A 25,098-nucleotide genomic window follows, 5' to 3' on the forward strand; every position below is an offset into this window, starting at 1 on the left:
AACGGGTCAATCAGATCTTGACCTCCTTCTTACGTCACTACGTCAACGCCCATCATGACGACTGGTCCACGCTTCTGCCCTGGGCTGAATTCTCCCATAACCACCACGTCAGTGAGTCCTCCTCCAGCTCTCCCTTCCATGTCGTTTACGGACTTCAGCCTACCGTCCCATTGCGTGTATCCTCTTCCTCGGATGTCCCTGCTGCTGATGCTGTAGCCCGTGACTTTGCAACCATTTGGGATTCTGTTAAGGCGTCCCTTGGACGTGCTTCCCTGCGGATGAAGAGACACGCAGACAAGAGACGTCTGGACCCTCCGTGTTTCTCTCCTGGAGATCTCGTCTGGCTTGCTTCTAAGTACGTCCGATTGAAGCTACCATCCTACAAGCTGGGTCCTCGCTACATCGGGCCGTTTAAAGTCCTCAGCAAGATCAATGAGGTCTCCTACAAGCTACAGCTCCCGGCCACGATGAGGATACCCAATTCCTTCCACGTCTCCCTGCTCAAGCCGGTGGTCCTTGGTCCCTTCTCCGCTGCTGCCTGTTCGGCTCCTCCTCCTATTGCCGATGACGACATCTATGCGGTAAGGGATATCGTGGCCATGAAGACCGTACGGGGTCGACAGTTCTTTCTGGTGGACTGGGCGGGCTATGGTCCTGAGGATAGGTCCTGGGAGCCCCGGGAGAATGTGGGCACTCCTCTGATCCGTGCCTTCCTGTCCCAGTTGCGGGGAGGGGGGCGTGGGGGGGGGGGTACTGTCACGCTCCCCGGGTCCCCTGCTCTGATCCCCGGCTCACCTGCCACGCTCCCCGCTCTCCCCAGGCCTCCTGGTCCCCGCTCCCGGCGCCCGTCGGTTTCCCAGCCCCAGCCCGGCTCTGCTGCTTCCTCCTCTCAGCTTCCTGCTCTGGCTTCTGGCACCCGGGCCGTGCGCATGCGCATTAGGGCGCGCGCGCGCGGTCATTGACCCTTTCTTAAAGGGCCAGCGTCCACTGACAGGAAATGAAGCACACAGGTACAGGGTATAAAGGGGATTAGTGTCCAAGTGGGCGGGGCCTGTTCTTCGTGTTTCCCAAGCTAGGAGTCAGGTCTCCTTGTGTCTCTGTGATATACTCACCTATCTCTCTTGTAGAGCCGATCCTGCTTCGCCATCCGGTCCTGCCGAATCCCGAACCCCGAACGCTGTCCATCTACCATCCTGACAGTCCGTACCATCTCTGATCCCTGCGGTGACCCGTCATCTCGCTCCAACGGTTCCGGACTCCGCCTGACATCATCTCGGCTTCCGAACCTGAGCTCCGTCACCCGGACTACCATCAGTGACTCCGTGGTCCCAGGGACTTCACCATTATACTCGTGTGCTCGGACTGTCCTGCTATCTGTAGTGCTCCAGCTACCGGACCCCTTACCATCATCAAGGAGTTCGGCCCAGTGGATCCACCTCCTGGGTCTGCCCGTCCACCTGGCCCTAACAATATATTACCTCGTACTCCAATACACATAGGTTACCTTATACCCCAATACACATATATTACCTCATACTCAAATACACATAGGCTACCTTATACCCCAATACACATATATTACCTCATACTCCAATACACATAGGTTACCTTATACCCCAATACACATAGATTACCTTATACCCCAATACACATGTATTACCTTATACCCCAATACACATATATTACCTCATACTCCAATACACATATATTACCTCATACTCCAATACACATAGGTTACCTTATACCCCAATACACATATATTACCTCATACCTCAATACACATATATTACCTCATACCTCAATACACATATATTACCTCATACTCCAATACACATATATTACCTCATACCCCAATACACATAGGTTACCTTATACCCCAATACACATATATTACCTCATACTCCAATACACATAGGTTACCTTATACCCCAATACACATAGATTACCTTATACCCCAATACACATGTATTACCTTATACCCCAATACACATATATTACCTCATACTCCAATACACATATATTACCTCATACCCCAATACACATATATTACCTCATACCCCAATACACGTATATTACCTCATACTCCAATACACATATATTAACTTATACCCCAATACACATATATTACCTCATACTCCAATACACATAGGTTACCTTATACCCCAATACACATATATTACCTCATACTCCAATACACATAGGCTACCTTATACCCCAATACACATATATTACCTCATACTCCAATACACCTAGGCTACCTTATACCCCAATACACATATATTACCTCATACTTCAATACACATATATTACCTCGTACTCCAATACACATAGGTTACCTTATACCCCAATACACATAGATTACCTTATACCCCAATACACATATATTACCTCATACTCCAATACACCTAGGCTACCTTATACCCCAATACACATATATTACCTCATACTCCAATACACCTAGGCTACCTTATACCCCAATACACATATATTACCTCATACTTCAATACACATATATTACCTCATACTCCAATACACATAGGTTACATTATACCCCAATACACATGTATTACCTTATACCCTAATACAGGGTTCCCCAACTCCAGTCTTCAAGGCCCACCAACAGTGCATGTTTTCAGGATTTCCTTAGCATTGCACTGCTGTTGGAACCAGCACCTGGGGAGGTAATTACATTAACACCTGTGCAATACTAAGGAAATCCCAAAAACCTGCACTGTTGGTGGGCATTGAGGACTGGAGTTGGGGACCTCTGCCCTAATACACATAGGTTACCTTATACCCCAATACACATATATTACCTCATACTCCAATACACATAGGTTACCTTATACCCCAATACACATATATTACCTTATACCCCAATGCACATACATTAGCTTATATCCCAATACACATACATTACCTTATACCCTAATACACATATATTATCTCATACCCCAATACACATGTATTACCTTATACCCTAATACACATAGGTTACCTTATACCCCAATACACATATATTACCTCATACTCCAATACACATGGGTTACCTTATACCCTAATACACATATATTACCTTATGTCTTATACCATATTACTATACAATACTGTGCAGGAACATATTACACTTTACATCACATCACATTACACATTATATCATCAATATGTACCTCATGGATTTTACTACCTCTTAAACCGGTTAAGTATCCAACACCTTTGGCTGTAAACACCCCCCTATCATCAGGTTTCCTCCACCGAACTTGACAGTTCCTCCAATTTCTCGATCCGTTCGCCCCTTTTCCCTTTGTTTCTTCCAGACCCATTTGCCCCCATCAGAGCCATCTATTGCCTTTTGTCTCATTGCTCTAAATCCCCCGTTTCCAATCTTCCACTTTTCATACTTATTTATAATCTCGAGCCGATGCTTCTTATGATGATGTTGAAGTTGAGGCTTCTTCACCATTTTTCGGGCCACCATTCCAGTCTTCTGTAATGTGCATCGCTCGGTGTTTGCATAGACGTCTGTCATCTCACTAATATGAAGCATACGAGCCGCCTCTACTGCCGGGTGTCACCAGAACTGATAGACCTTATGACGAGCGACTTGTTGACTCCGATATTTTGTCTGGACGTCACCTCTCGGCTTTTGAATGGATGATGGACTTAATTTCTTATTCTTCCTCCTGTCATGGCCTCACATGATGCAGTTTGGCAATTTTCTTGACCGAGAGACCGCTATCAATGAGCTGCATAATGTTGTTTCTCTTTTCTTGGGAAATCTTCTTCATGGCAGCTCCTCGACTTTTCACTTGTGAATCAACCTAATAACACACTGAGCTATTAGGGAATGTGAGAACAGGTTGTAATGTGTAGTATACAGGAAGAAAGAGATTTCTCCACCACTAGGAGCAAAACAGTAACAATGCAGAGACATGAGAAGAGTCTGCATAACATATGATTATATGCTAAATAGCTGCAAGTCACATTTATGTATGAGATAGCCAAGATGAGTGTCTATAAAATGAAGGTTGTCTGACACTCAAAGCTGTAGAGAATGGTGAGATATGGAGCCCGAAAGTCAAAAGGGTAAAGCATCGTTACTGTTTTACTCATCAGTGTATGAGAGACCTGGAGCAGATTATACAGAAGAATCCGAGAGTCCAGGAGAGAGGAGGAAGAAGCTGATACAAAGAGATTGGTTGCAGGTATTTATTCCAAAGGGTAAAGAGTGTGCAACTGAAGTGACAGGCCAGGGAGGCCTCTGGCTGTGTAGTCGTGGCAGCACTGTATTCAAGGCACATCCCTGGCTTCATCACTTCTTCAATGTTGAGAGAGTGTATGTCGGTGTCTTCATCGGCCGATGCACAAAAAGGCTGCAGGCAAAAGTCCAGATGCAATAAAAACGACATTTATTCACAAAGATAAAACACTCCGGGCAGCAGATTCCGGCAATATTAGTGGAGCTGGGGACACCCTGCCCAGACGCACCCTCTGGTGGGAATATGCCCAAAGTACTCCACTTCCTACGGGCTTCCACTCTTCAGCCAAGCATACACCGGACCCACACCGGCAGAATAGGCTTTGAGGTTGCGTCCACCTCCTTATCTCCGGTGTCCCTTGATGGTCCGCTCACACAATCACACTTGCCGCTGCAGATGTGCACTCTCCGCTGCCCCGGATCCTCTCTCTCCACACACATTCAGACCTTGCCTAGATATCCGGCCGACTCCTCCTCCCCGGTGGCAACAGCCGTCCCACCCGGCCACTAGGGGGGTGCCCTAACACATCATATAACAATAGTAAAACATTTTTAATAACAACAGTGCCGGGTTATCTATGCTAGACTAGTAGGGGGGGGGTAGGCCCACCCACTACATGCCTCCCCTCTTAAAATCCGAGCCTCCCGGCAAGGCTCTAAAACTTTAAACATATTAGCACATAAAAACCTTCTGGGTCAGTCCTCAACAGCGGCACCAGTTCAGCGGCGCTCCCGATCTTTAGGGACGCTTAATGGCGCAGCAGCGCTCCCGGTCTCTGGATAGCGCCCGGAGGCTCAACAGCGCTCCCGGTCTTAGATGTGCGCCCGGAGGCTTCAATAGCGCTCCCGGTCTTTGCTGAAGGTGCCCGGAGGCTTCAAGAGCGCTCCCGGTCTTTGCTGGAGGGCAACAGGCCCGTGAAACATTTTAACAACAAGGAAACCTTTTTGCCGGTCTGGGAACAACACCGGCCTTTGCAGCTGCTAGAGTCAACAACTTACTCTGGGGGCCAGGCTCTCTTCCATTCCTCCGCTTGAGCCTGGATGTAGGCCCCTAGAGATTGTCCCGGTTGGCGGCGGAGTCGCCTGAAAGACACCGGGGCGTAGGACGGTTCCTCCGGCACAGCTGCTGCAGCTCCTCTTGGCGGTGACGGTGTTCCTGCCCGGGATGGTGGTGGTGCATCCAGCATAATGACCGGCTTATTAGTCACATTTTGGGTCACCGCTACCACGGCTGGGAACTTCTCCGGATCAGGAGCCGGTTCCATCGCTGCTTCCGGGGCAGCAGCCAGAACGCGCCTGTGCTGAAAAGGCGCGGGCGGGAGCGGTTTGGCATGGCTCCGGCGCCGCTCTTGCTGCTCCTCCCACTCTATCTCGGTTTTCGACAGAATCGCTAGTAATGGCGGTGGTGTCGACGCTGAGGCTGGAGGAAGTGGAGGCGGGTCTTCGTTTCACGCTCTTAAACGGACTCCACCCCCAGCCTCACGCATCATCTTGACTCCTCCGCTGAGGTACTTCTTTTTCCTTTTCTTCTTCCGTGCCCTGGAGCTGGCGCCTCCCCTCTTTGGGTGGAGCACTCCATGCTTTCTCTTCGGCACCAGCCAGCCCCAGGCTCTTCTTTCGGCGCCAATTTTCCGCGCCTTTTCTGTTTCTTCACAGACGTCGGCCATCTTGCCGCCATCTTGTGCCCGGTCCAACGCCTTAGGCACTGTTTCTTCTTCCCACCATGGGACTGGAAATTTTTTTTCATAGTCCGAATTCCGTGCTTCAGGCACTACTTGGTCTTCAGACTCCTGGTTCTCCGGCAAGGGACTCGGATCCTGCCGACTACGCCACATGAAGTGACAGGCCAGGGAGGCCTCTGGCTGTGTAGTCGTGGCAGCACTGTATTCAAGGCACATCCCTGGCTTCATCACTTCTTCAATGTTGAGAGAGTGTATGTCGGTGTCTTCATCGGCCGATGCACAAAAAGGCTGCAGGCAAAAGTCCAGATGCAATAAAAACGACATTTATTCACAAAGATAAAACACTCCGGGCAGCAGATTCCGGCAATATTAGTGGAGCTGGGGACACCCTGCCCAGACGCACCCTCTGGTGGGAATATGCCCAAAGTACTCCACTTCCTACGGGCTTCCACTCTTCAGCCAAGCATACACCGGACCCACACCGGCAGAATAGGCTTTGAGGTTGCGTCCACCTCCTTATCTCCGGTGTCCCTTGATGGTCCGCTCACACAATCACACTTGCCGCTGCAGATGTGCACTCTCCGCTGCCCCGGATCCTCTCTCTCCACACACATTCAGACCTTGCCTAGATATCCGGCCGACTCCTCCTCCCCGGTGGCAACAGCCGTCCCACCCGGCCACTAGGGGGGTGCCCTAACACATCATATAACAATAGTAAAACATTTTTAATAACAACAGTGCCGGGTTATCTATGCTAGACTAGTAGGGGGGGGGTAGGCCCACCCACTACACAACCAAATATTAATTTAAGGGGGACAAGAATTTTGTCCGACCCATTTTTGGAGCTTTGTGTGAAATTATGTCCATTATGCCTTTTTTCCCCACAGTATTTTTTGGTTGTTCCAACACACAAATAAGACAAATGTGTCTATTTGCAATAATTTTCTGTGAGAAGTACTTCAATTTCAGGAACAATTTCAAGGGGGCCAACACTTTCAGCCATGAACATATTTACCGCACATACTGTGTAACATTGTATCTTATATCTCATATTTCTCTATCTATCTATCCCTCTATCTATCTATCATTTATCCCTCTGTCTATCTATCTATCTATCTATCTATCTATCCCTCTATCTATCTATCTATCTATCCCTCTATCTATCCCTCTATCTATCTATCTATCTATCCCTCTATCTATCTATCCATCCCTCTATCTATCCCTCTATCTATCTATCTATCTATCCCTCTATCTATCCTTCTATCTATCTATCTATCCCTCTATCTATCCCTCTATCTATCTATCCCTCTATCTATCTATCTATCCCTCTATCTATCCCTCTATCTATCTATCCCTCTATCTATCTATCCCTCTATCTATCTATCCCTCTATCTATCCCTCTATCTATCTATCTATCCCTCTATCTATCTATCTATCTATCTATCTATCTATCCCTCTATCTATCTATCTATCTATCTATCCCTCTATCTATCCCTCTATCTATCCCTCTATCTATCTATCCCTCTATCTATCCATCTATCTATCTATCTATCCCTCTATCTATCCCTCTATCTATCCCTCTATCTATCTATCCCTCTATCTATCCATCTATCTATCTATCTATCCCTCTATCTATCCCTCTATCTATCCCTCTATCTATCTATCCATCTATCTATCTATCCCTCTATCTATCCCTCTATCTATCTATCTATCCCTCTATCTATCTATCCCTCTATCTATCTATCTATCTATCTATCCCTCTATCTATCTATCATCTATCTATCTATCTATCCCTCTATCTATCTATCTATCCCTCTATCTATCCTTCTATCTATCTATCTATCCCTCTATCTATCCCTCTATCTATCTATCCCTCTATCTATCTATCTATCTATCTATCCCTCTATCTATCCCTCTATCTATCTATCCCTCTATCTATCTATCCCTCTATCTATCTATCCCTCTATCTATCCCTCTATCTATCTATCTATCTATCTATCTATCTATCTATCTATCCCTCTATCTATCTATCTATCTATCTATCCCTCTATCTATCTATCTATCTATCTATCTATCTATCTATCTATCCCTCTATCTATCCCTCTATCTATCCCTCTATCTATCTATCCCTCTATCTATCCATCTATCTATCTATCTATCCCTCTATCTATCTATCCCTCATTCTATCTATCCCTCTATCTATCCCTCTATCTATCTATCGCTCTATCTAATCTATCTATCTATCTATCTATCCCTCTATCTATCCCTCTATCTATCTATCCCTCTATCTATCTATCCCTCTATCTATCTATCCCTCTATCTATCTATCTATCTATCCCTCTATCTATCTATCTATCCCTCTATCTATCTATCATCTATCTATCTATCTATCCCTCTATCTATCTATCCCTCTATCTATCTATCCCTCTATCTATCCCTCTATCTATCTATCTATCTATCTATCCCTCTATCTATCTATCTATCTATCCCTCTATCTATCTATCTATCTATCTATCTATCTATCCCTCTATCTATCTATCCCTCTATCTATCTATCCCTCTATCTATCTATCCCTCTATCTATCTATCTATCTATCTATCCCTCTATCTATCTATCTATCTATCCCTCTATCTATCTATCTATCCCTCTATCTATCTATCTATCTATCTATCCCTCTATCTATCTATCTATCTATCTATCTATCCCTCTATCTATCTATCTATCTATCTATCTATCTATCTATCTATCTATCCCTCTATCTATCTATCTATCTATCTATCTATCTATCCCTCTATCTATCTATCTATCCCTCTATCTATCTATCTATCTATCCCTCTATCTATCTATCTATCTATCTATCCCTCTATCTATCTATCTATCTATCTATCTATCCCTCTATCTATCCCTCTATCTATCTATCCCTCTATCTATCTATACCTCTATCTATCTATCTATCTATCTATCTATCCCTCTATCTATCTATCCCTCTATCTATCTATCATCTATCTATCTATCTATCCCTCTATCTATCTATCCCTCTATCCCTCTATCTATCTATCTATCTATCCCTCTATCTATCTATCTATCTATCTATCTATCTATCTATCTATCTATCTATCCCTCTATCTATCTATCTATCCCTCTATCTATCTATCCCTCTATCTATCTATCTATCTATCTATCTATCCCTCTATCTATCCCTCTATCTATCTATCCCTCTATCTATCTATCCCTCTATCTATCTATCTATCTATCTATCTATCTATCTATCTATCTATCTATCTATCTATCCCTCTATCTATCTATCTATCCCTCTATCTATCTATCTATCTATCTATCCCTCTATCTCTCTATCTATCTATCCCTCTATCTATCTATCCCTCTATCTATCTATCCCTCTATCTATCTATCTATCTATCTATCTATCCCTCTATCTATCTATCCCTCTATCCCTCTATCTATCTATCTATCTATCTATCTATCTATCTATCTATCTATCTATCTATCTATCTATCTATCTATCTATCTATCTATCTATCTATCTATCCCTCTATCTATCTATCTATCTATCCCTCTATCTATCTATCTATCTATCTATCTATCCCTCTATCTATCTATCTATCTATCTATCTATCTATCTATCTATTTATCTATCTATCAGTAGTTTCCAGCATCTGTGTGTGACATTTCGTTGTTGCAGATTTGGTTACAGATCCTGTAATTCAGTTTTACATTTAGATGCTAATAAGATAAAAAAATTAAACATCAGAAATCTAAACTATAATATAATTTCACTGACAACCATTCTCTCTCCTCTAATACTGAGCAGTTGTCAGGGTCCGGCCCCCGCGGAGCAGCCGGTCTGTGGATTCTGATTGGCGGCTCTGTGTAGTAGGATCAGGGCTGCACATGTGGATAGATACATTTCTTGGCTGTGACTTTTCTATAGAACATTCCGCCTGTCAGTGATACATTGTTACATGTCGCCTTCTTGTCTCCTAGGGGCGGCCGCACTCACGGGGGCGGTCACACACACCGTCTCCACCGCTGTCATCTGTTTCGAGCTGACGGGGCAGATCTCTCACATCCTCCCCATGCTCATCTCCGTCATCATGGCGAATGTGGTCGCTCAGAATCTTCAGCCCAGTCTTTACGATTCCATAATCCAAACCAAGAAGTTGCCGTACTTACCCGACTTATCCGGATGTCACGTCAGGTGGGACGTATATCCTGTATATATGAATTAGTGCATGACTTATAGGGGTAGAAATGAAATTTTGTGGTTTACAGCTTGTATTAATAGTCTATTACGGATCCTGTGATGTACTCCAGAGCTGAAATCCTAATTCTGCATTCTTCTCAAATCACATCTCCCAGTTCTCCCATGCTCTAGTGTTTCCACATTGGTTTATTTGTCCCTTCCGTGGATCAGTGTGGTTTAATTTCGGATGTTACCATTAACAAAGAATGAACACAATGGGGCAATTACCAGTGCCCTCTGACCGTCAGGGGAAACATAGTCAAGATACCCGTCACCCTTCCAATTGAAACATGATAAAAAAAATCATAAATCTGGAATAATTTTCAGAATTCCCTCTATGGTAGAATTGACATTTTTGCCTTATTCTGCGAGTTATAGTGTTATGATGCCCAATTTATATTGTATTTTTATGTTTTACCACGTTTTCTATAAGAAAATCACTTTTTTATGTGTTTTTTTTGTTACATTTTTCTGTGAGAGATCACTTTTTTTGTGTAGGGAGTTTTTTTTTTATTATGTACGACTTTTTATTTCATTTTTTTATGAGGTGAGATGAACAATAAAGCAGTTCTGGCAAAATCTGCCTTTTTTAATGGTTTTTATTTCGCAGGATAAATGAGAAAATAGTTTTAGGCCCTGTGCACACAGTGCAGTTATTGATGCATTTTTTGTGCCGTTTTGGTGCAGATTGTGTCCCAAATCTGCATGTTTATCCTTATCCCATCAAAGTCTATGAGAATTCTGAAGTGCTGTGCACACTTTGCTCCTTTCTTCCTTGCAGATTTGGGTGCAGGAAAAAGAAGCAGCATAGCAATTGTTGGTGCGTTTTTTTTTTTCTGCAGTTTGTAGCCCGTCCAGCCATTGATTTCTTTAAAAAAAATACATAGTAAAAAAAAGCGCAGCCAAAAAAAGCACCAAAAATGCATGGCAAAAAAGCACCAAAAAAGGCATGGCAAAGAAAGCGCAGCAAAAAGAAGCACCAAAAAATGTATGGCAAAAAAAAGCAGCAAAAAAAGCACAAAAAAATGCATGGCAAAAAGCGCACCAAAAAAAGCACCAATGAATGTATGGCAAAAAAAGCGCACCAAAAAATGCATAGCAAAAAAAGCGCAGCAAAAAAAGCACCAAACATGCATAGCAAAAAAAGCGTAGCAAAAAAAGCACTAAAAAATGCATGGCAAAAAAAGCGCAACAAAAAAAAGCACCATAAAATGTAGGGCAAATAAAAAAAGCAGCAAAAAAAGCACAAAAAAATGCATGGCAAAAAGCGCACCAAAAAAAGCACCAAAAAATGTATGGCAAAAAAAGCGCACCAAAAAATGCATAGCAAAAAAAGCGCAGCAAAAAAAGCACCAAACATGCATAGCAAAAAAAGCGTAGCAAAAAAAGCACTAAAAAATGCATGGCAAAAAAAGCGCAACAAAAAAAAGCACCATAAAATGTAGGGCAAAAAAAAAAGCAGCAAAAAAAGCACCAAAAAATGCATGGCAAAAAACGCGCACCAAAAATGGATGGCAAAAAAGCGCAGCAAAACATACATAGCAAAAAAAGCGTAGCAAAAAAAAGCACAAAAAAAATGCATGGCCAAAAAAAGCGCAGCATAAAAAGCACCAGAAAAAGCACAAAAAAATGCATGGCAAAAAAAGCGTAGCAAAAAAAGCACCAAAAAATGTATGGCAAAAAAAAAGCAGCAAAAAAACACCAAAAAATGCATGGCCAAAAAAGCACCAAAAAATGCATAGCAAAAAAAGCGCAGCAAAAAAAGCACCAAAACATGCATAGCAGCGTAGCAAAAAAAGCACCAAAAATGCATGACAAAAAAAGCGTTGCAAAAAAAGCACCAAAAAATGTATGACAAAAAAGCACCAAAAAAAGCGCAGCAAAAAAGCCACCAAAACATGCATAGCAAAAAAAGCGTAGCAAAAAAAGTACCAGAAAATGCATGGCAAAAAAAGCGCAGCAAAAAAAAGCACCAAAACATGCATAGCATGAAAAGCGTAGCAAAAAAAGCACCAAAAAATGCATAGCAAAAAAAGCGCAGCAAAAAAAGCACCAAAAAAAGCATAGCAAAAAAAGTACCAGAAAATGCATGGCAAAAAAAGTGCAGCAAAAAAAAGCACCAAAACATGCATAGCATGAAAAGCGTAGCAAAAGAAGCACCAAAAATGCATGGCAAAAAAGTGCACCAAAAAACACACCAAACGCACCAAAAGATGCACCAAAAAACTTGTGTTGTTTGGTGCATTTTTCTGCCACATGGTGCATTAAAAACTAAGTATGCGCACATGCCCTTATAGTACAGGCCATGATTTTTGCGGCGGGGTGGCGGGCAGCAAAAAAACACCAAAAAATGCATGGCCAAAAAAGCACCAAAAAATGCATAGCAAAAAAAGCGCAGCAAAAAAAGCACCAAAACATGCATAGCAGCGTAGCAAAAAAAGCACCAAAAATGCATGACAAAAAAAGCGTTGCAAAAAAAGCACCAAAAAATGTATGACAAAAAAGCACCAAAAAAAGCGCAGCAAAAAAGCCACCAAAACATGCATAGCAAAAAAAGCGTAGCAAAAAAAGTACCAGAAAATGCATGGCAAAAAAAGCGCAGCAAAAAAAAGCACCAAAACATGCATAGCATGAAAAGCGTAGCAAAAAAAGCACCAAAAAATGCATAGCAAAAAAAGCGCAGCAAAAAAAGCACCAAAAAAAGCGTAGCAAAAAAAGTACCAGAAAATGCATGGCAAAAAAAGTGCAGCAAAAAAAAGCACCAAAACATGCATAGCATGAAAAGCGTAGCAAAAGAAGCACCAAAAATGCATGGCAAAAAAGTGCACCAAAAAACACACCAAACGCACCAAAAGATGCACCAAAAAACTTGTGTTGTTTGGTGCATTTTTCTGCCACATGGTGCATTAAAAACTAAGTATGCGCACATGCCCTTATAGTACAGGCCATGATTTTTGCGGCGGGGTGGCGGGCAGGGGAGTTATACATAAATAAGCCTTTTTTTAAATTACGGTAAGTTTGCAATTATAGTTTTTTTTTTATTAACAGATTTTAATTTCATTTATAATAATAGACTCAGTGACTCCCAAAATAATGACATCTATGGTGCCCCCATAACAATGACAGTCATGGACCCCCATTAAAGAGACAGTACCTCACAGCGGTCATGATAATAATCACAGTACCCCCATATGTGAGACCATCCACCATGAGGTCAGAAGACCCCCATATCAATCAGAGGGTGCTAATGACTACAATGCCCCCATAACAGCGGCACGTATCATTTACGGCACATCAAGGTCACGGCTGCAGAATGCGGCAATCGTACGATGTCTCCGCCGCCCGTTATATCAGCCGCCTCGTTGGCTTCTCTAGAAAGTAGTTATTCTGCGGCTGCGTCTCGTAGGGACTCGCGTCCGATAATTAGATGATTCCCGGGGGCTCCCGCGCCGCTCCGAGGATTTATTTTATCTGTGTCTATAAATACGCACGGGGATCTTCTGGCAGATTGTGATCATGTCAGGAAACGCCGGTGGGTTTGTCGACTTGCAAAAATCTTAAAGGGATAGACACATTTTTTAACAACTCTTATAGGGAATTTACATTTTGTTTATTAAAATGATAATTTTTGACGTTTATTCTAAATATTTGTTTATGTTTTTTATTCTGTCAGTAAATACAACATTTTCGTGGAGGACATCATGGTGAGGGAAATTCGTTACGTGTCTTCTCACTGCACTTACAAAGATCTTCTCAATGTCCTGAAGACCTGTTCTCACAAAACGCTGCCCCTAGTGGAGTCCAGTGGTAAGACAACTGATTAATCAAAACCTCCCCCCAAAAACGTTTGTTAAAGGGAATATATCACGGGTAGTGATGTGTGAGCACTACCATGCTCGGGTGTTCTGTACTCGTAACTAGTGATGAGCGGGCACTACCATGCTCAGGTGCTCAGTACTCGTAACTAGTGATAAGCGGGAACTACCATGCTCAGGTGCTCAGTACTCGTAACTAGTGATAAGCGGGCACTACCATGCTCAGTACTGGTAACTAGTGATGAGTGGGCACTACCATGCTCAGGTGCTCAGTACTGGTAACTAGTGATAAGCGGGCACTACCATGCTCGGGTGCTCAGTACTCGTAACTAGTGATAAGCGGGCACTACCATGCTCAGGTGCTCAGTACTCTTAACTAGTGATAAGCGGGCACTACCATGCTCAGGTGCTCAGTACTCGTAACTAGTGATAAGCGGGCACTACCATGCTCAGGTGCTCAGTACTGGTAACTAGTGATGAGCGGGCACTACCATGCTCGGGTGCTCAGTACTGGTAACTAGTGATGAGTGGGCACTACCATGCTCGGGTGCTCTGTACTCGTAACTAGTGATGAGCGGGCACTACCATGCTCGGGTGCTCTGTACTCGTAACTAGTGATGAGCGGGCACTACCATGCTCGGGTGTTCTGTACTTGTAACTAGTGATGAGCGGGCACTGCCATGCTCAGGTGCTCAGTATTCGTAACTAGTGATAAGCGGGCACTACCATGCTCAGGTGCTCAGTATTCGTAACTAGTGATAAGCGGGCACTACCATGCTCAGGTGCTCAGTATTCGTAACTAGTGATGAGCGGGCACTACCATGCTCAGGTACTCAGTATTCGTAACTAGTGATAAGCGGGCACTACCATGCTCAGGTGCTCAGTACTCGTAACTAGTGATGAGCGAGCGCTACCATGGTAAAGTTTGGGACTCATACTGGATAATGGTTGTTCGGGGCTCAGACTAGATAGCACACGGACTTAAAAAAAAAATGGCATAGGGTCACCCCTATTTCTCATAACCAACTAAGGTAAAATAGACAGCTGGGGGCTGGTATTATCAGGCTGGGAAGGTCCATGGTTATTCAATGGTTATTAGAGGCACATCTATTGTATGCACCACTTCTGTGGTGGCTGCAGGCTGCTATTTTCAGGCTGGGAAGGGCTAAATAAACATGGACCTTCCCAGCCTGATAATACCAGCCCCCAATAGGGGGGACCCCACACTATTTATTACAATAGGAAGGAGATGTGCTAAATCCATTGGGGGCATTTTCCTAAACATTTTTCCTCATTAACCGGCATAGCGAGCTTTTACTGCTGGGTGTGGAGGGGGCACCACCATATAACAACACCAAATTTATGGGAAGCTACATATATATGGGGGTATAGTTAGGTTATGATTGTAGGTACATAACTAATATGGCAGAAGGTAGCCCGTAATGTAGGGTTGGACCTGGGGACAGAGTCCTTGCTGCAGAGACCTCTCTATGCAGATTCCTGTATTATATTTCCCTCTTGCAGATTGTATGGTTCTTCTGGGGGCGATTGAACGATCAGAGATTGCGGATTTACTGGACAGAGTCCTAAGTAAGGAGAGACGACTCCGTATGTCTTCACCCCCCTACAAAGGGCAGCGGACAGCCGGGCCCGGGGGCAAACGGGATTCCTTCCGATATGTAGATGAAGAGGAAGGTGGTGCCGAGGAAGAGGAGAAGAAAGAGGTGAGAAGGAAGGAATAAGGAGAACATTTGCAGAACAGGTGATGACCGATGAGCTGATTCACGGACCATTGACCAAAGGTTCAATTGGAGCTTTATAATATTGAGGAAGAGCAACATCGAGAATAAAATGAGACTGTAGGATCCTCAGGGTCGTAGACGGTTTATAGGCGAGACCAATCTGTAGCAGGAGTTCAGTGACATGGCCTCACCCATTCTGGGCATGGAGAACCCTTCTCTGTGGATTCTACATGTTGGGTATCTCTGACCATGTTTTGGACACTCGGTCGCACACTTTTTGCCCATTTGTTGAGACGTTGGTGGTCTACGATAAACCGTAGAAGACGTAGATGTGATGTCTCATCTTTCAGGTCAACATGTGGACTTCACCTTCCACATTCTGTCCTAGACTTCATGGTAGAAATGTCAGACTTGGCGTAAAGAAGCTGAAAGCAATCCGGTAACGGCAACTCAAATGGTTTGGGATTTTTTTGCAATTGAACATTGAAGATTAGGTTGGGTTTACACAATGGTCGCAACTGAATCCATTGCACAACAGGAACCACCAACACCAAAAAGACCCCATCAACTTAGAAGGAGGTCTCTATAGTTCTGTTGCAACTACCGGTAGAGGCCAACAGAGCGGCCACTACAGGAGAGATAAGGTATTACATGCTGGCAGATCAAATAAATGGTCAACCTTGTAATACAAGGATTGTCCGGGTAAATCTCAAGCAGAGCCGCTATTTTTCGGGCCAATCGAGGGGTTCTGTGCCTTAATAGGGCAACAATTGGTGTTGAGATATCACCTTTAATTGTAAATTAGAAAATCTTTTTCACGTAAAGGGATTCTCCAGAATTTAGCTATCTTTAGAATGGGGCAAAAATATCAGATTGGTGAAAATCTGAAAGCCAGCAATCCCAGAGAGCAGCTGTTTGCAACTTGCAACATGTGCAACCAGGGTCACCATCAGGCCATCACCACCATGGCTGGTGTATGGGGCCCGGTGAAGAGGGGGGCCCGGCCGGGCACGGGGTAATTACTTAGCTTTATTAAACCCTGGGTCAGGACCCCCTCTTCACCAGGCCCCAGTCACAGCCATAGCAGCGGGGTCTGTCAGTGTCGCTTCAGCTACAACACATCGCTAAGTTGCAGGTGAAGCGCTTCACAGGCATCGCATGCAAATTAGCCATGTGCCGGAGGTAAGATCAGTGGGACTGAGCAGGGTGCAGGCGCATCAGCCCGTGGTCCAGTGTGCAGCAGCGTGATGAGGTCATCACTCTGCAACCTCATCACACTGCTGCAGGCAAACAAGGCAGAGCCGCGAAGGTGGAGAGGACGCGGATGCCAGTAAGCACTCTGTGAGCTGAAGACAGGAGCAGGACCATCACCAGCCTTGCTTCAGCTGGATGTGCGTCGGAGGGTGCACATCCAGTGGAAATGCATCGCAGCTCAGAGAGGGAGTTGGGGAGGGTAAGTGAAATTTTTGCTTTTTTCCTAGTGGCATCCCTTTGTACACGGTGTACAGAAACAATACAGGGCATGTAGTGGCTGTTCCAGGTACTGCAGCTCAGATGATATTCACATCAATATTAGCTGAGTTGCAGTACCGAGAACGACCACTGACCAAAGTGTGGCGCTGTGCTATTCAGCCACTGCAGGAGCTGCAGACAGCTGAGGGTGTGGTGATGGGTGTCGGACCCCCACTGATCTATCCTAAGGACAGATATCAATATCTACGTCTTGCTGTGTGTTACAGTGTTTTGTGGCAGCTTTATAAGCCGCCTTGTTGGGTGCACATTGATGGACACGTGGCGGCCCCTCAAAGATAAGGATCCACTATAAGAGATGAGAGGGACACAAATAGTCAGGGAACGTGTGAGAGGCTCCAGCTGCAGGGACGGACATGGACCTGACCGAGGGACCGCATCCGAATCTCATCATCGTCATTGTGTGTTTCTACATCTCCATCAGCCGCTGATTATAGAACGGAGATCAGAGCCAGGATGAAAATCCAGATAAGAGGCAGGTGGTGGAGCCAAAAAAAGTATTCACACCCTCTGTGTCTGTCATTTCTTACAGCCCATCGAGGAATGCAACGGCCCCATCACCCCAAATAATTCTGCAGAGGCGCCCTCCACTCCGCCGGAGCCAGGTAAACCCGCACCCCACACCTTGCACCTCACACCCCACACCCCACACTCTGCACCTCACACCCTGCACCCCACACCCTGCACCCCACACCCCGCACCCCACACCCCGCACCTCACACCTCGCACCCCACACCCTGCACCCCACACCCTGCACCTCACACCCTGCACCCCACACCCCGCACCCCACACCCCGCACCTCACACCTCGCACCCCACACCCTGCACCCCACACCCCGCACCCTGCACCTCGCACCCCGCACCCCATGCACTCTGCCTTGTTTATTCTTTGCAGATTTTGGTGGATTCCATTCACTTCTATGGGGTTCTTTCTGGTGTGTAATGGGCATTTAAGGTTATGTTCTTCTCATTGAGGCCAATAATTGAGGAGCTGGATAACTAGATGCAAAATCTTTACAGCTCAGAGCTTGGAGGTGGCCGGTGCTTCTCCTACCCGGGGATCAACTTACATCTGACCCTATCATGACTTTGCTCCTTGAGAATGAGATACAAGCAGAAAACAAGCCCCCAAGTATTGAGAAGAGAAGAAGTTGCTGATGCTGCTTGTTTAGTGACTTGGAAATGGTAAAGAGCCTGATGGAGAGTCTCCATCAGGCATCTTACTAGGTGTACTTGCAGCTGAGTTGTCTGCTGCAGCGGATTGTGATGGGTACAAGATGAGCAACATTGTATCCAACTATTTATCTCTTAAAATGTTGATTATAATAAAAAAGCAACAAATTGAAATACAAATATAATATTGATTATTTAAAGGTTAGATCATCAATATCAGATGAGTGGGGTCCTACGCCCGTCACCCCAACCAATCAGCTGGTTACAGCTCCGTTTAAGCAGTGCACAGCGCCAATCAGTGTGTAGAGGCCGCTCTGAGGTACTGCAGCTCAGCTCCTACTTAGGTGAATAGAAGCAGCGGCCCCTACAGGGGCTGTGTCCAACTCCAGTCACTATTTACATCTGCAAATATTTCAAAAGACTGACCTGCACATCCTACAAGTGTGTATAGGTGCCAGCTGAAAAAACCTAGCAAATACAAAATGGATACAGCCGCACACTAAATGCCATCAATGTATAAGGGAACTCTGGTACTGCATTACTGCTATATGAAAAAATTAGATTTTTAGTTTATGAATTGGCCAATGCATGTAAGCCCGGAAACCAAACGGCAAGGTAAATATCAATATTCCGGGTCCCTAACTAAAATGCCACTATCTAGGTTAAAAACATCCTTGTCTGGGCAGCTAGACTAAAAATCTAACTTGAAATGCCACTATCTGGACTAACCTCCATGTCTGGGCAGCTAGGACTCCTGGTATAAGGATTGTGAACACAGCCTGGTTTATAGGGCGGAGTGCGGCTGTATCCATTTTGTATTTGCTAGCTGCCCAGACATGGAGCTTAGTCCAGATAGTGGCATTTCAAGTTAGATTTTTAGTCTGGCTGCCCAGACAAGGATGTTTTTAACCTAGATAGTGGCATTTTAGTTAGAGACCCGGAATATTGAGATTTACCTTGCCGCTGGTTTCCGGGCTTACATGCATTGGCCAATTCATAAACTAAAAATCTCATTTTTTCATATAGCAGTAATGCAGTACCAGAGTTCCCTTATACATTGATGGCATTTAGTGTGCGGCTGTATCCATTTTGTATTTACTGTTTACATCTGAGCTGAAAACAGCTAATTGGTGGTGGTGGGGGGCGGGTGTTGGACCCCCACAGATATTATATTGTTGATCCATTTTATTTAATTCCTGGACGCTCTCTTTAATCTTCAGTGCAACATTCCAAAGTGTACGTCCACCGGTGATAGACATTTAAGGCTTGTGCTTGTTACCATGTTTCCCTGAAAATAAGACAGGGTCTTATTTTATTTCTTGCTCTAAAAAATGTGCTAGGGTTTATTTTGGGGGAAACACAGCTATTCCCAATGTATTGCTAAGGCTACTTTCACACATCCGGTTTGAGCAGTGCGGCTCAATCCGGCTGTGAAACCTATGCAGCGGATGCGGCGAAAACACCGCATCCTTTGCATAAGTTTTTACATGCGGCCGGTCCGTTTTTTTCCGGTTGCGGCACGCTACTGAGCATGCGCAGTGGAAGAAACCGCATACGGCGGCCGGATGCGTTTTTTTCCGCATCGCGCCGCATCCGGCGTCCATAGGCATGCATTGAAAAATGCGCCGCAGTGGCCGGATGCGGCGCGATGCGTTTTTTTTGCCGGAGCAAAAAACGTTGCAGGCAATGTTCCATCCGGCCGCGGCATCGACTAAATCTGCCGCATGCGGCAAAAAACGGACCGAACGCAAGCCCATGCGGCACAATACGGCACTAATGTAAGTCTATGCAAAAAAAACCCGCAACCGGCGGCAAAAAAAACGGTTGCGGTTTTTCTGCAGAGCGCCGTATTGTGCCGCAGAGCAAAAACCGGATGTGTGAAAGTAGCTTACGTGTATCCACATGTAGAGACTTGTAGGTCTACATCACTGTCAGGTCCCCCTGCGCTCCACAGAGGTCGCTCCCCCTGCTGGCCAGAAACAGTATCACTGGCACAGAGTTAGTGAGAGCGGACGGATACTGGACCCGATCTGTGTGTGTGAGAGCGCAACGGCGAGGGACCTGACAGCGACACAGATCTCTGTGTGAGACCCCATCCACCATTAGCACTGGACAACTGTAGCTGTTTGGAGTCTGTGCAATTTTTTTTTGCGGGGGGGCTGTCTTCTTTCTTTTGTGGCTGTCTTCTCTCTTTGGGGGCTGTCTTCTCTCTTTTTGACTGTCATCTCTCATTTGGCACTGTTTTCTCTCTTTTGGGACTGTCTTCTCTCTCTTGGACTGTATTCTCTCTTTTGGGGCTGTCTTTCTTTTGGGGCTGTTTTCTCTCTTTTGGGATTTTGTTCTCTCTTTCAGGACTGTCTTCTCTCTTTTGGAGCTGTTTTCTCTTTTTTTGGGGCTGTCTTCTCTCATTTGAGGCTGCCTTCATTGCTTTGGAGCTGACTCCTCTCTTTTAGAGCTGTCTCCTCTGTTTTGGGGCTGTCTCCTCTCTTTTGGAGCTGTTTCCTCTCTTTTGGGACTGTTTTCTCTCTCTTGGGACTATTTTCTCTCTTTTGGGACTGTCTTCTCTCATTTGGGACTGTCTTCTCTCTTTTGGGACTGTATTCTCTATTTTGGGACTGTCTTCTCTCTCTTGGGACTGTATTCTCTCTTTTGGGACTGTCTTCTCTCTCTTTTGACTGTATTCTCTCTTTTGGGTCTGTCTTCTCTCTTTTGGGATTTTGTTCTCTCTTTGAGGACTGTCTCCTCTCTTTTGGAGCTGTTTTCTCTCTTTTGGGACTGTCTTCTCTCTTTTGGGACTGTCTTCTCTCTTTTGGGACTGTCTTCTCTCTTTTGGGACTGTATTCTCTATTTTGGGACTGTCTTCTCTCTCTTGGGACTGTATTCTCTCTTTTGGGACTGTCTTCTCTCTCTTTTGACTGTATTCTCTCTTTTGGGTCTGTCTTCTCTCTTTTGGGATTTTGTTCTCTCTTTGAGGACTGTCTTCTCTCTTTTGGAGCTGTTTTCTCTCTTTTGGGACTGTCTTCTCTCTTTTGGGACTGTCTTCTCTCTTTTGGGACTGTCTTCTCTCTTTTGGGACTGTCTTCTCTCTTTTGGGACTGTATTCTCTATTTTGGGGCTGTCTTCTCTCTCTTGGGACTGTATTCTCTCTTTTGGGACTGTCTTCTCTCTCTTTTGACTGTATTCTCTCTTTTGGGTCTGTCTTCTCTCTTTTGGGATTTTGTTCTCTCTTTGAGGACTGTCTTCTCTCTTTTGGAGCTGTTTTCTCTCTTTTGGGACTGTCTTCTCTCTTTTGGGACTGTCTTCTCTCTTTTGGGACTGTCTTCTCTCTTTTGGGACTGTATTCTCTATTTTGGGACTGTCTTCTCTCTCTTGGGACTGTCTTCTCTCTCTTGGGACTGTATTCTCTCTTTTGGGACTGTCTTCTCTCTTTTGGGACTGTCTTCTCTCTCTTGGACTGTATTCTCTCTTTTGGGGCTGTCTTTCTTTTGGGGCTGTCTTCTCTCTTTTGGGATTTTGTTCTCTCTTTTGGGACTGTCTTCTCTCTTTTGGGACTGTCTTCTCTCTCTTGGGACTGTATTCTCTCTTTTGGGACTGTCTTCTCTCTCTTGGACTGTATTCTCTCTTTTGGGGCTGTCTTTCTTTTGGGGCTGTCTTCTCTCTTTTGGGATTTTGTTCTCTCTTTCAGGACTGTCTTCTCTCTTTTGGAGCTGTTTTCTCTTTTTTGGGGGCTGTCTTCTCTCATTTGAGGCTGCCTTCATTGCTTTGGAGCTGTCTCCTCTCTTTCAGAGCTGTCTCCTCTCTTTTGGGGCTGTCTCCTCTCTTTTGGAGCTGTCTCCTCTCTTTTGGGACTGTTTTCTCTCTCTTGGGACTATTTTCTCTCTTTTGGGACTGTCTTCTCTCTTTTGGGACTGTCTTCTCTCTTTTGGGACTGTCTTCTCTCTTTTGGGACTGTCTTCTCTCTTTTGGGACTGTATTCTCTATTTTGGGACTGTATTCTCTCTTTTGGGACTGTCTTCTCTCTTTTGGGACTGTCTTCTCTCTCTTTTGACTGTATTCTCTCTTTTGGGGCTGTCTTTCTTTTGGGACTGTCTTCTCTCTTTTGACTGTATTCTCTCTTTTGGGACTGTCTTCTCTCTCTTGGACTGTATTCTCTCTTTTGGGGCTGTCTCTCTTTTGGGGCTGTCTTTCTTTTGGGGCTGTCTTCTCTCTTTTGGGATTTTGTTCTCTCTTTCAGGATTGTCTTCTCTCTTTTGGAGCTGTTTTCTCTTTTTTGGGGGCTGTCTTCTCTCATTTGAGGCTGCCTTCATTGCTTTGGAGCTGTCTCCTCTCTTTTAGAGCTGTCTCCTCTCTTTTGGGACTGTTTTCTCTCTTTTGGGGCTGTCTTCTCCCATTTGGGATTTTCATCTCTCTTTTGGGACTGTCTTCTCACATTTGAGGCTGCCTTCATTGCTTTGGGGCTGTCTTCTCTCCCTTGGAAATTTCTTCTCTTTTGGGGATCTCTTCTCTATTTGGGGGCTGTTCTCTCTCTTTTGGGATTGTCTTCTCTCTTTTGGGACTGTCTTCTCTCTTTTTGGGCTGTCTTCTCTCTTTTGGAGCTGTTTTCTCTTTTTTGGGGGCTGTCTTCTCTCATTTGAGGCTGCCTTCATTGCTTTGGAGCTGTCTCCTCTCTTTCAGAGCTGTCTCCTCTCTTTTGGGGCTGTCTCCTCTCTTTTGGAGCTGTCTCCTCTCTTTTGGGACTGTTTTCTCTCTCTTGGGACTATTTTCTCTCTTTTGGGACTGTCTTCTCTCTTTTGGGACTGTTCTCTCTTTTGGGACTGTATTCTCTCTTTTGGGACTGTCTTCTCTCTCTTTTGACTGTATTCTCTCTGTTGGGGCTGTCTTTCTTTTGGGACTGTCTTCTCTCTTTTGCGACTGTATTCTCTATTTTGGGACTGTCTTCTCTCTCTTGGGACTGTATTCTCTCTTTTGGGACTGTCTTCTCTCTCTTTTGACTGTATTCTCTCTTTTGGGACTGTCTTCTCTCTCTTGTACTGTATTCTCTCTTTTGGGGCTGTCTCTCTTTTGGGGCTGTCTTTCTTTTGGGGCTGTCTTCTCTCTTTTGGGATTTTGTTCTCTCTTTCCGGACTGTCTTCTCTCTTTTAGAGCTGTTTTCTCTTTTTTGGGGGCTGTCTTCTCTCATTTGAGGCTGCCTTCATTGCTTTGGAGCTATCTCCTCTCTTTTAGAGCTGTCTCCTCTCTTTTAGAGCTGTCTCCTCTCTTTTGGGACTGTTTTCTCTCTCTTAGGACTATTTTCTCTCTTTTTGACTATCTTCTTTCTTTTGGGACTGTTTTCTCTCTTTTGGGGCTGTCTTCTCTCATTTGGGATTTTCATCTCTCTTTTGGGACTGTCTTCTCACATTTGAGGCTGCCTTCATTGCTTTGGGGCTGTCTTCTCTCCCTTGGAAATTTCTTCTCTTTTGGGGATCTCTTCTCTATTTTGGGGCTGTTCTCTCTCTTTTGGAGCTGTTTTCTCTTTTTTGGAGCTGTTTTCTCTCTTTTGGACTGTCTTCTTTCTTTTTGACTGTCTTCTTTCTTTTGGGACTGTTTTCTCTTTTTTGGAACTGTATTCTCTTTTTTGAGACTGTGTTCTCTCTTTTGAGGCTGTCTTCTCTCTTTTGAGGCTGTCTTCTCTCTTTTGAGGTTGTCTTCTTTTTTGGGGGTGTTTTTTCTCTTTTGGGACTTTCTTCTCTCTTTTTGAACTGGTTTCTCTCTTTTGTCTTTTGGGACTGTCTTCTCTCTTTTGGGACTGTTGTCTCTCTTTTCAGACTTTTTTCTCTCTTTTGGGACTGTTTTCTCTTTTTTGGGACTGTTGTTTCTCTTTTAGGACTGTCTTCTCTCTTTTGGGACTGTCTTCTGGTACTTTTTTTCTCTCTTTTGGGACTGTCTTCTCTCTTTTGGAACTGTTGTCTCTCTTTTGGGACTGTTGTCTCTCTTTTGGGACTGTCTTTTATCTCCCTTGGGGCTGTCTTTTCTCTTTTGGAGCTGTTTTCTCTTTTTTTGGGGCTGTCTTCTCTTTTTTGGAGATGTCTTCTCTTTTGAGGATTTCTTCTCTCTTTGGGTGCTGTCGTCTTTCTTTGGGGGTTGTTTTCTCTCTTTTGGGGCTGTCTTTCTTTTGGGACTGTTTTCTCTTTTTTGGAACTGTATTCTCTTTTTTGAGACTGTCTTCTCTCTTTTGAGGCTGTCTTCTCTGTTTTGAGGTTGTCTTCTTTTTTGGGGGTGTTTTTTCTCTTTTGGGACTTTCTTCTCTCTTTTTGAACTGGTTTCTCTCTTTTGTCTTTTGGGACTGTCTTCTCTCTTTTGGGACTGTTGTCTCTCTTTTCAGACTTTTTTCTCTCTTTTGGGACTGTTTTCTCTTTTTTGGGAACGTTATTTCTCTTTTAGGACTGTCTTCTCTCTTTTGGGACTGTCTTCTGGTACTTTTTTTCTCTCTTTTGGGACTGTTGTCTCTCTTTTGGGACTGTCTTTTATCTCCTTTGGGGCTGTCTTTTCTCTTTTGGGACTGTTTTCTCTTTTTTTGGGGCTGTCTTCTCTTTTTTGGAGATGTCTTCTCTTTTAGGATCTCTTCTCTCTTTGGGTGCTGTCATCTTTCTCTGGGGGTT

At 44.5% G+C, this 25,098-nt stretch overlaps 1 protein-coding gene across 1 annotated transcript in view; it reads left to right on the top strand.

The window, feature by feature from the left end:
- Positions 1-25,098, top strand: part of CLCN1 (chloride voltage-gated channel 1) — a 166,327-nt gene that overhangs the window by 120,640 nt on the left and 20,589 nt on the right. Inside the window, exons 15-18 of the mRNA XM_075348240.1 lie at positions 9,943-10,156; positions 13,875-14,008; positions 15,541-15,740; positions 17,821-17,893. Of these exons, the coding sequence (XP_075204355.1) occupies positions 9,943-10,156; positions 13,875-14,008; positions 15,541-15,740; positions 17,821-17,893 (621 nt within the window). The remainder of the gene's footprint in view (positions 1-9,942; positions 10,157-13,874; positions 14,009-15,540; positions 15,741-17,820; positions 17,894-25,098) is intronic.

The sequence above is a fragment of the Anomaloglossus baeobatrachus genome, chromosome 5 (genome assembly GCF_048569485.1).
Source record: "Anomaloglossus baeobatrachus isolate aAnoBae1 chromosome 5, aAnoBae1.hap1, whole genome shotgun sequence".
NCBI classification, from domain to species: Eukaryota; Metazoa; Chordata; class Amphibia; order Anura; family Aromobatidae; genus Anomaloglossus; species Anomaloglossus baeobatrachus.